General features: G+C 48.0%; 1 protein-coding gene across 1 annotated transcript in view; it reads right to left on the bottom strand.

Annotated features, from left to right (window-relative positions):
- LOC101565192 (kinesin-like protein KIF19) overlaps positions 1–12080 on the bottom strand; it is a 32806-nt gene that overhangs the window by 10701 nt on the left and 10025 nt on the right. Inside the window, exons 9-13 of the mRNA XM_004629696.3 lie at positions 11428–11550; positions 8992–9139; positions 6223–6400; positions 4458–4635; positions 2574–2844 (exon numbers count right to left, since the gene is read on the bottom strand). Coding sequence (XP_004629753.3) covers positions 2574–2844; positions 4458–4635; positions 6223–6400; positions 8992–9139; positions 11428–11550 — 898 coding nt within the window. The remainder of the gene's footprint in view (positions 1–2573; positions 2845–4457; positions 4636–6222; positions 6401–8991; positions 9140–11427; positions 11551–12080) is intronic.

Raw genomic sequence — 12080 nt, forward strand, 5'->3', positions numbered from 1 at the left:
AGACCACTGAGCCATCTCACCAGCCCTTATTTTGGTTTTTAAACATAAAACCTCACTATAAGCTCTAGACTGCATTTGAGCTCATAATGTAGCCCCACAATGGCCCAGAATTCTTGGTGATCCTTCCATCTCAGCCTCCCAAATCCTGGGGTTATAGATGTGTGCCACAATACCTGGCTGTATTACATTTTCTTTATCCATTCATCTGTTTTCAGGAACCAAGGCTAGTCCTATAGCTTAGCTATTGTGAATAGTACCACAATAAACATGGGTTTATCTCTATAGAGTGATGACTTCAATTTGGGAAGCATTTATCATCGAGAAGTAGGCTAGACCAAATGGTAGCCTATAGATAGTTTTTTTGAGGAGCTCCATACTAATTTCCACAGTGGCTGCACTAGCTTACATTCCTACCATCAGGGGAGAAGCCTTCCTTTTTTTAAAAAAATGTATTTAGTACAGAGTCCACAGGGTCTCACTACACAGATCAGACTTGTAGTGATTCTTCTGTTCTCAGCCTCCCAAGCGCTGGGATTACAGGGACACACCACCATGACCAGTCTCAATCTGTCTCAATGCATGGCACACCAGGGACCAAATCCTGGTCCCTGCATCTGCCTAAGCAGGTGTTTTAATCCACTGAGATATCTGGTTGGCCCTGAAGCCTTCCTTTTTCCCTACATCCTCACCACCACATAATATATTTTTGTGTTCTTAAGGGCAGCTGTTCTGACTGAGATTCGATGGACTCTTAATGTAGTTTTCATTTGCAATTCCTCCTGTTATGTAATTCTTACCTCAGTGAAAAACATTAAAGGAGGAAATTGAAAAACAGCCTAGTTATAGCTCTGACAAAATTTGATTGCATATAGGCAGGGAGTGGATTACAGGGACTCTGTTTTCCTTTCTAAGACACCCTTTATTGCTGATATAAATTGTTAATGCCTTTTCTCATCCACACACCTGTAATTCCAACACCCTGAGAAGCTAAGGCAGGAGGATCACAGGTTCATTTCCAGCCTGGGCAGTTCAGCAAGACTCTGTCTCAAAAAAATGAAAATGGACTGTAGGTGTAGTTTAAGTCTGGAGTTTAACCCCAAGTACAAAACAAACCCTGACTAGCCTGAGTGGTTAGGACTGTTTTTTGGCTTAGGGAACTAATGGGTCAAAAGGCAAGGTTGAAAGACAGTCACAAATCGGTATTGTAGCAGTGTTGGTATCCTGTCCTCACATGAGAAAATACACTTATTTTTAGAAAATATATCTTAATATATTTAAGGATTTAAAACCAGGTTTAGGAGAGAAAGAAAGAGATCAAAAAATGTAATATAAAATGAAAATGTTAGGGCTGGCCAGAGAGCTCAGTGGATTAAAGCATCTGCTTAGGCAGACACAGGGACCAGGGGTTCAATCTCTGTGCGCACGAATGAGACTGGGTGTGGTGGCACATACCTGTAATCCCAGAGTTTGGGAGGCTGAAAAACAGGAAGCATCACTACAAGTCCAATCTGTGTAGTGAGACCCTGTATATCCTGTACTAAATATGTTAAAAAAAAAAAAAAAAGTGAAAATGTTGCTACGTGGGAGTCTAGAGGGATTCTCCATACTATTCTGGAAACTTTCCTGTGAGTTTGAAGTTCTGTCAAAACAAAAGCTAGAAAAGAAGCTGGGTGTAGTGGGCGTACCACCATAATCCTGGCTACTGTGGGAGGCTGAGGCAGGAGGATTACAAATTCAAGCCCAGCCTGGGCAAACTAGTAATTTAGCATGAATCTCTATTAGCTTTTTTAAAAAGTGAGAAGGTGGGGCTGGTGAGATGGCTCAGTGGTCTAAAGCACCTACTTAGAACAAGCTTAGCAAAGCACAGGGACCGCGGTTCAATCCCCCAGCACCACATGCCAGCCAGCCCCGCCCCCTGGTGGGCTGAGCTGGCCACACACACACACAAATAAATAAAAAAAAAAAAATTAAAAAAATAAAATAAATAAAAATAAAAATAAAAAGTGAGAAGGTGATGAGGATGTGTTAAAGCCCTAGATTCAATACTCAGTATTGTTACACACACACACACACACACACACACACACACGTGCTTCTCTTGAGAGGCAGATTTCACTCATCCTTATAGAACACTTCCAGGTGAGTGAGAGAACGCAGCCGGATGGGCTGTGAGACAATCGCCCAGCTGCTGTCTCGCTGCACGGGCCATCTGGGGAGGACACACAGGAAGCTGCTCACAGTAGGCGGGGCCAGAAAGGAATTAGACTGGTGTCTCCTCTGTGCCACTGAGGACTAGGCAGCGCTGTGTATTTGTTTGTTTTGTGGTACCGGACCAAAGGGTAGTCTACCATGGAGCAACATCCCCATTCCTTTTTCTATTTTTTAATTTTGAGACAAATTCTCACTAAGTTGCTAAGTTATCCAGGCAGACTTGACATTGTGATCCTCCTGCAGAGTGTCAGACCACGGGTGAGCAGCAGCATCATGCCTGGCTTGTCCAGTGTTTTCTGACCCTAGGCACAGCTTCCACTTCCTAATAACCTAAACCAGAGCCCCCAGCGGGCTGGCCTCACCCTGCATCAACTGCTGCTGCCCCCGGATGAGCTGCTCACAGAGCCGCCGGTGCTGGTGGCAGCGCTGGATCACCAAGTCCTTCTGGCACAGCAGGGTCTTGCGGCACAGGCTGTCGGCCCGCAGCTCCGTGTTCTCCACCTCCAGCTCGTGGGCCCTGCACAGCAGCCGCAGCACCTCTCGCTGGTCCTTGCTGGTCACCTGGGCAGGCAGCAGTGTCTCCATCTGTGAGGCCTTCTGCTTGGCGTGGGCCAGCCGCTGCTCCAGGCCGGCCTGCGGGGAAACCGGGCACTCGGGGAGGATGCAGGCTGATACATGCTTGTTTATGGACAGGTCTGAGCACACATAGGTGCAAGTAGACTTAGATGCACTAAAGGTCAAGTGATTATAAACGCCAAACACACCTCTAAAACACCTTCCCAGAAACCCTCAATTAGTGCCTGCTGAGATCATACATCCTGCCTGCTCAAGGTGCCTCCAAAGCAACCGTCGCACCACACAACCCTACCCATTAGAGCTTGGGCCCAGAGTCTTGTGAACCTAGAATCTGGGCCTCAGCAATGGGTCAGAAAACAGCTTCCAGGACACTGCAAAGGCCACGTGCTGGCCACTGCCTTCTTGATCTGCGGCCTCTCAGGGACCGCTGAGGAGGCTTGGCTCAGCAACCCACCCAAGATCCTGCTCCTCAGGCTTCCATGCAGCCCCTGCTCAGCTCCCCTGACTGCCTGGCTGAGCAAACAGCCCCTCCTATCGTTCGCTAGCCTGCGCCATGAGGACCGCACAGAACCGCAGCAAGCACTGCTCCTGACTGCGTCAGATAGTGAGCTCGCTCATCTTTTCATTTTGAGGGCTCATTCATCAGCAAACCCACCAGCCCCAGGTGATCCATATCAGCATCCATTCTGGGTCCTCAAGGTCACAGTATCTGGCTGGTACACAGCACTAGCTTAAGCAAAAGAATTTTTTCTTGTTTGTAAAGTTCACAGGAAAAAAGAAAATAAAGGTCAGAGGAAGTCTGACTTTTAATTTTGAAGTGAACTTGCATAATCTCCCAATTGCTGCAGGCAGATATCAGATGTAATAGTATGAAGACATCCTTGGTTTGGTTACATAGCTTTTAAGTGAAATAAGGGCCTCCTGCTTTTAATGACATGAGATCATCAGACAGTGTGCGCCTTTGCCTGGAAATAGAGCCGCAAGCGTTTAACTGAGGGCGCAGCAACACCAGACTCCTGGCATTTCCCCTGAAGTCTCCATCACACACCAGCACTGCCGTTTTCTGAATGAGACTATTAAGTAACCAGCGATTACATAAACTGCTCGCATAAACAACTAGCTATTCTCAGGAAGAAAAATTGTGAAGACTTCCTTCCTCCTCCAGAAAGAGCTTGGATGTGGCCTTCTTCTGGCCCCAGGTCCACCTAGGACTTGCTTAACCAGAATCCAGCAAAGGCTGAGCAAGATGTCCCTGGAATCACTTTGCAAACCGGAACATGCTTGTTTCACGTGAGGGTTTATTGCCAAGCGGAAGGAACTGAAGTCTTTGCCATTCCAGGCTCTGGCCACAGAAGGTGAGGTGGGCAGGGGGGGTCTCAGTGGCACCCACAGTGCCAACTCTGCCCTATTTTCACTGGTCTGAAGACCCCTAGGGAGCCATGACTCCATACCATGTGCCCAGGTCAGACCCAGGTCAGACCCAGGTCAGGTCTCAGCTAATACCTCCTGTTCTCTGGGGATCTGGGATAATTTACCCAGCATTTCTGAGGTAACATTTTCTCGTCTAGAAAGTGGACCTGACTGGCCTCTCCTGCATGGAGGATGATCACAAACGATCACAAGCCCTTGAGCAATTAGTCCCACCCTCTGACTGGAACTGTGCCCCTCACCTTGAGGGCTGAGGTTTTCCGATGCTCTGCTAACAGGAGGTTGACTTCTTCTCTAGCCACAGCCACCTCATGTGGCTCTGTGGGCGCATCCTCCCCCTCAGTGTCTGCCAGCTCCTCATCCTTCTCCAGCTCGCCCTGGTCTCTCTGCATGTGGAGGTCGCTCTTCTCCTGCTCCCAGCTATAGCCACAACGGGGGGGGGGGGTGTCACAGTGCAAGCCTTGCCCAGAGCAGGGGGCTCCTGGCACCTCCAGTCTCAGGAAACTCCCACCTTCCCCCCCCCCGGAAACACTGGGGTTTGAACCCAGGGCCTTCAGACTGACCAATGTCCCCAGCCCTTTTTTTTTTTTTTTAATTTTGAGACATGGCCTCACTAAGTCACTAAATTGCCCAGGTTGAGCTCAAACTTGCACTGCTCCTGCCTCAGCCTCCTAGAGGGCTGAAATGATAGGCACGCACTGCCTCTCCTAGCTGCAGGGCCCTTCTTGACCCCAGATGGTCTCCTTATAGATGTGAGCATAACAGTGACACAGAATTGGGTCTTATGATCTTCTGTCCACTGTAAAGGAACTGAATTATTATGTGAACTGAAGTGAAACACCTCAGCTCACAAAATAATTCAGTTCACAGACAAAAGCATTGGACAAGATTTTGCTTCTGTCCCTAAACTCCTCATAGGGTGACAAACAAACATGACCACAGCCATCTTCCCCACACAAATACAAATGCAGCCGCTTTCTCCCAAAATGTAAAACAAATCAAGTCAGTAAACTAAGGTACCACTGTATAACTATGTATATATATATATATATATATATATATATATATATATAACTATGTACTATCAACTATAAACATAAACTTTAAACTCTCTATCTAGCTATCTATAATATATCTATCTACTACCTCTATATCTATTAGTTTTCCCCGGCCCATAGCCTCTGCTATGTAAAAGTGTCCCATGGTACCCCAGTTCCTTTACTGTAAAGCTGGGACAATAACAGGCATAGGTCCGGGACTCTGAGGATGACTGCAGCCCCCGGGGCTCTGCAAGAGAGGATGCCATTGAACCCCTACCTTGGAAATGTCAGAGCAAATCAGCGGTGCGGGGTGGAAAGGGCCCAGATCGTGGGTGTGCTTTGAAAATTTGAACTCTTCTAATGTAAGTCTTGTGCTATTTGAGTAACTGGGGGAGGGAGGAGAAAAAGAAAGGAAGGTGGAGGAGGGTCACTGTGGGTAGAGCTGGGGAACTGGGAGCAGAGGGTGAAGGAGAATAAATGGGTAAAACAGTGCTGTTTTAAGGGTTTCATAAATGGGTGCCCATGTGTTCTGGGTCATCCAGGACAGTTGCAGAGCCACCTGCTGTTATGGGGCAACGGTTAACAGTTTCCTGTCCTCCCCAAAGGCAGTCTGGTGTGGTTGATGACTGTGATATGGTCTCTCTACCACCTGCAGAGAGGAACAGGCAGCAGAGGTGCAAAGGGAGAAGGAGCAGTGGCCTAGAGATGCGTAGCTATGGGCAAACCCACACTTCTGAGCCTTAATGTCCTCTCCCATGAGCACCGTTGATCCTTGCCAACTGACTCTGGATGCCAGCCTGTGACAGACCAGAGCAAGATATAAATCTCCTCACCTGGCTCAGCTTAACTACAGCAGCAGAGGAGCCAGAGAATGGGGACAGGAGTCCTGGTTTGCCCCACAGAGAGCAGAGGTGGCCGAACAGAGCAAGAACAGAGGCTCCCTTGTGGCCTCTGCAGGGACACTTACTCTGCAATGGTCAGCAGGTGGCGGGACAGGTCCATGTGCAGTTCGAGGTTGGTATTCTCCAGCTCCACCAGACTGTGCCGCATCTCCATCTGCTCTTTAAAGGCCCCGATGAGTTGTGCCCGGATCTTGTTCATCTGCCGGTGGCTTTCCTCTTCTGCATCGTGGGGGGCAATTGTGACTGTAGGCAAGGTGGGGGGTTATGTCAGAGGCAGGGCCAGCTAAGCTCAAGCTGAACCCCATGTTCACCCACTCAAGTGAGGTCTAGTGTGTTGCAGGACTTACTATTCCTGTGAAGATGGATGAAAGATGGTGGAGAGATGGGACTGTGAATGGATGGAAGGATGGATGGATGGATGGATGGATGGATGGATGGTGGGTAGGTGGGTGGGAGGATGTATAGATGGATATAGGGATGAATTGATGGGTGGGTAGGAGAATGAATAAATGGCTGAGTAGAGGGATAGATGGGTGGGTAGATGAATGGATGGATAACTAGATGGATGGATAGATGGATGGATGAGTGGATGGAAGCATGATGCATGTGTGCATGTTTAGATAGATGGAGGGTATTTGTGTGAATGGATGCATATGTTGGCAGGGATGTGGGTAGGTAGATGGGTATATGGATGGGTAGGTGAGTAGATGGATAGGTGGTTGAACTGGTAAATAAGTGAGTGGATGATGTAGATGAATTCAAATCATCTCTTTGCCTGATTTGGGGCTGAGCCACCCGCATTTGAGTCTCAGGAATTCACAGAGGGTGAGGCTGAGTTGGCCACTTCAGCTTAGACCTCAGCTTCTCAGTGAAATCCTACCACAGCCTTGAGTCTTTCTGCCTCCTGCTCTGATGTCACCCTGGTTTCCCTGTCACAGTCCTCTGCATGTCTGTAATGGGGAATATTTTGTAAGGAGTACTTCACATCTGCCTTTCCTGCTAGACCATGACCTCCACAGAGCTAGAATAAACCCGTGGTCTGCTCCTCGCGGTAAATTCCTAACAGTTGACCAGTAATTAATCAATGGTTTTTTGCTTGTGCTGCTCTGGGAATCATCTCCAAGCCTCATTGCGCATGCTTGGCCAAGCCCTCTCACCCCAGGAAGAAGCTCACTATGGGCCTGCAGTTTGTCCTGTAGTGTCTGATTCGGGGGCAGGGGACATGAGCTGCCCCCTCTCTCTACATAGCAAGCTGTCCAGACTGGTGAAATAAATTGTGGTGTGTCTGGGTGAATGAGTTATCACTAACCATTAAAGTTTTGGGCTAGGTGAGGTGGCATACACTTAAAATCCCAGCCACTCAGAGAACCCCAATTTGATGCCAGCCTGAGCAAATTTACAAGACAGCATCTTAAAATAAGATAAAGAGGGCCAGGAGTGTAGCTCACTAGAATGCTTCTCTATTATGTACAAGGCCTTGGAGTCAAACTCCAGCACTGCAAAAAATCTACAAGCTTTCAGGGAGCTCTTGGAAGCCCACACTTCTTGTTAATCACCTAATGTAGTAGTCTTCCGCAACACCCCACTGCCTCCACCAAGTTCCCAGTAACCCAGCCTGTCACCAAGCATCATGCACTCCTTTTGAGTTCCCTTCACCTCTGGCTCCAACAGCCACTTAAGACTCTGTGTTGTCCAGCACTCAGGTACACAGGAGGCTGTGGCCAGAATGCCAAGTACCCACCCCAGGATTGGGATGAGCAAACTGAGGCATCCCCTCCTGTGTGTCAGAGGGGGAGGTGGGGCCAATGTATAGACAGATGGTCTCCCAACGTGGGCCTAGGCAGAAAGCCAGTAGACAACAGGAACTGGGTACAGTAGCTGCCCCTGCAGTCCAGCTACCTGGAAGGCTAAAGCAGGAGGATTTCTCCCATCTTGGGAAGCCCAGGAGTTCAACATCAGCCGGGATAACACAGTGAGATCCTATCTCAAATAAAAACAGAAATAAAAGGTATACAAGAGGGTTGTGCAGGTTTTATAAAAATGCTTCCATTTTATATATGGACTTGAACAACCAAGGACTTGGGTATCCTGAAGATGCCTGGAACTGATCTCCCTTGGACAATGAAGTACAATAGTATTTTTTTTTTAAGACAGCATTTTTGGTATTTTTATTCTTTTTGCTTTTCTTCTTCTTTTTTTCTTTCTTTCTTTCTTTCTTTTTTTTTTTTTTTTTTTTTTTTTTTTTTTTTTTTTTTTTTTTTTTTTTTTGCAGAACCGGGGATTGAACTCAGGCCCTTGCACTTGCCAGGGAAGTGCTTATTCCACTGAGCCATCTCCCTGGCCCCTACAATAGTATTTATACAGCTACCGTGGGAATATATTTTTGTTACAAAAACTTGAAGAAAACTTCCAGAGTTAAAAGCACTCTTTGCTTACCTGACCACACCTCCCCTCCTGTAGCAATGGCTATCTCTGCCCAGCACCACCCACATCCTTCTCCTCTATTAACGCACGTATGTGTCTAGAGGTGGGTGAGGTTTTGTGGGTTGGTCTTTAGATGTTCATAAATGGCACCACGCTGTCACTACTTAATTTCCACTTGCTTCTGTGACCCCTAGCATGTGTCTGAAGACAATTTGTCTGAACAGTGACCCCAGCTGGCCCTCAGCCTCAGCTACAGAGGTATTTGGGGCTTGCTGGTTTCCACATTACTCTCTGAATGCAGATGCTCAGAATGGAAGAAGTGGTGAGACAGAGACATTGGCCACAGTGCCCTGGGGAGGGTGACAGAACCATGAGGGCCTTCAGGAGACACCAGGCTCACACAGCCCTACCTTGAACATCCGGGATGCCAGGTTCACTTTTGTTCTTCTCTTGCTTCTCAATTTTTGATTTGAGATGCTCAATCTCCCTGCGTAGGTCTGAGATGACATCCGTGTATTGCGCAATGCGGTAGGAGACATTTAGCAGGTTGCGCTTGACCTGGTAAGAGAGAGCTCATGCCCAAGTTGAACCCCATGGAGCTTCTCCTCACAGGAGTGTGAGACGGCGTACAGAGGTGTTTTATGTTGTAAACTTGGAATCGGTGCTATTCAGCCTTAAAAAGGAAGCTTATAGGAATGTGTACCTATAATCCCAGAATTCTGGGAAGCTGAAGCACGAGAATCACAGGTGCAAGTCCAGCCTGGGCAACTTAGTGACTTACTGAGAGCTTGTCGCAAAATAAAAATTTAAGAAAGCACTGGAGATGCCAGTCAATGTAAAGGCCCTGAGTTGAATCCCCAGTGCCTTCACTCCACACACACACACACACACACACACACGCACGCACGCACGCACACACATACACATAGAAAGCCATTCTGATTTGTGCTGTAACTTGGGTGAACCTTGAGTCAAGAACTCAGGGCTCAGTGAAGCAAGCCAGGCAAAAAAGGCAAATACTGCATGATTCTGCCTACATGGCGTCCCTGGGCTCATCAAATCCATGACAGCAGAATGGTGGGAGCAAGCTGGGAGGGGCTGGGATTAACCCCAAGAAGTTAATGAGTCAGTTTGGGAAGAGAAAAGAGTTGTGAATGGTGACAGGGATGGTTGTAGAACAATTTGAATGTGCTTATTATCATTTCTCAGTGCACTTAAAATGACTAAAATGGTAAATTTGGCACTGCAGTAAAACATTCAAATAATCCATAGAGAATTATTTAAAAGTCCCTCCATCAGTTATTCCTCCTATCATTTTGATGTGTGTCTTTCTACGTCCTCCCAAACAATACTGTATACATCCATGTGTCTACAGAGGTACATGGTCTGTGTTTTAATTGTGTAGGGAGGTTCCAGGTTATAGATACTTTTTTTTTTTTTTTTTTTTTTTTTTTGAGATAGGGTCTTGCTACACTGCCAAGGCTGGCTTCAGATTCCTGAGTTCTAGTGATTGTCCTGCCTCAGCCTCCTGAGTATTTGGACTACAGGTATGTGCCACCATCCTCAGCATGTAGCTCCTCTTCCTCCCATCTGGAGATCATCTGTCTGCATACTGGCCCCACTTTGCCCTCTGTCACATAGGAGGGTGTGTCCCATCTTGCTGGTCCCAGCCTGGGGGTGGGCCCTTGGGGTGTTCTGGAACATTCTGGCTGCAGTCTCCTGAGCATCCGACTGCTGTTTCTCCCCAGTGGGTGAAAGCAGTCATGGCGTGTGTGTACCGTAAGCCGAGCAGCTGCTGCGCAGTCGCCTCTACCTGTACACCACACGCTCATCCCCTGGCCTCAGCTTCCATGTCACCTCCTTGACCTGAGGCCTCCCTTGACCTCTGCTGATCACAAGGCCTTCTAAATCAGTCTCTGCTGTTTCCCTCTAGCAGCCCAGGGTTCTGCTCCCAAGCACAGACCACTCACTGTGTGAGTACAAGAAAACACCGTCTCCTCTCTGCCCTGGAGCTGCCTCTCTGCTTCAACTGCTGATGCTCAGCTCAGAGCCAGGCACTAGGAAGGGCTCCTTGTGGGTTTAACAAATGATGACACCAGGCAAAGTAGTGCACACATCTAATCCCAGCACTGCAGGAGGCTGAGGTAGGAGGATCGCAAGTTCAAGCTCAGTCTGGGCAATTTAGCAACTTAGCAAGACCCTTTCTCAAAAAGGAACTGGGGCTACAGCTCAGTGTGAAGGTTCTGGGTTCAATTTTCAGTACTGAAAAATAATCATGGCAATTCCTGTCATCTGCTGACCGATAACTATGTGCCAGCCACTCTGCTAAGCCGTAACATACACCATCTCACAGAAACCTCAGACCTGAGAGACAGCCTTTGGACTAAAGGAAGTTGTGTAGACAAACAGCATGGCAGTTGCATCAGGCCTCTGGCTCCCTCTGCTAGCTGCAGGAGGTGGGAGAAGTTGCTTTATCCCTCCCTGTAAGGTGGGGATGGTAACAGGATCCACCTCTGAGAGCTTCTGTGAGAATGAAATGGATTCAACCACATGCAGAGTTCACAACCTCATCTGTCCCATAGAAAGAGGTGACCATGACCCCACCCTAGGCCTGGGAATGTGAACTTATTGGGGAAAATGGTCTTCGTGGATGTAATGAAGGACCACAAAATGAGAACATGTTAGATGAAGGTGGCCCCTAAATCCAAAGCCAAGTCCTTATGCAAAAAAAGAAGAAAGAAACAAAGAAGGAGAAATCAGGCACAGCAATACATGCCTCTAATCCCAGCATTCTGGAAGGCTGAGGCAGGATGATCACCCGTTCCCGCCCAGCCTGGACACCTTACCCTCGTCTTGATGTTTTTAGCCCTGTATGCATAGAGCAGTGTGGTTCGTGACTCTTCGAAGCTGCTGCTGGCTGGGCTGATGTGGGCAATCATCACGGTATGGCTGTTTCCTCCCAGGGCGTCCTACTTGGGTGGAAGTGCTGAGCTGGGGTGACAGCAGCTGCCCAGAGTGTCAGCCCTCCCCTGGCTACCACCAGGCCCACCCAGAACCAATCCTAAGAAGGACAGTTGATGCCGGGAAGCTGGGGCTAGTACTCCAGGAGGCGACCTTTCTGATGATGTGGGACCCATTCTAGGCCACTCTGCCTTCTGCTCTGATAAGAGCAGATTACACCAAGAAGTAGAGTTTACAGGGACATTTAACTACTGCTTTGCCTTTATTTATTTGTATCTCTCCGTGTTGTAGAACAAAGTGACAATATTTAGCTCAGTATAAAGAAAAAATTTCTCACATCAGAGCCCTTATAAAGGGCCTGGAAGCCTCAAGGAGGCAGCAGGCTCCCTGTCACTGTGGGATGTGAGCAAAGCTGGATCATACTCAGCCGCGTAGAGGTGGAGAAAGTTTGTGACCAGAAATGGCCTCTGTGGTGTCCCCTTGTCCCTAAGAGGTTCCTCTGGAAGTTCCCGAGACTCATGTCTGGAACTTCCTCCCA

This window comes from Octodon degus, unplaced genomic scaffold, assembly GCF_000260255.1.
Source record: "Octodon degus isolate 3935 unplaced genomic scaffold, OctDeg1.0 scaffold00031, whole genome shotgun sequence".
NCBI lineage: Eukaryota > Metazoa > Chordata > Mammalia > Rodentia > Octodontidae > Octodon > Octodon degus.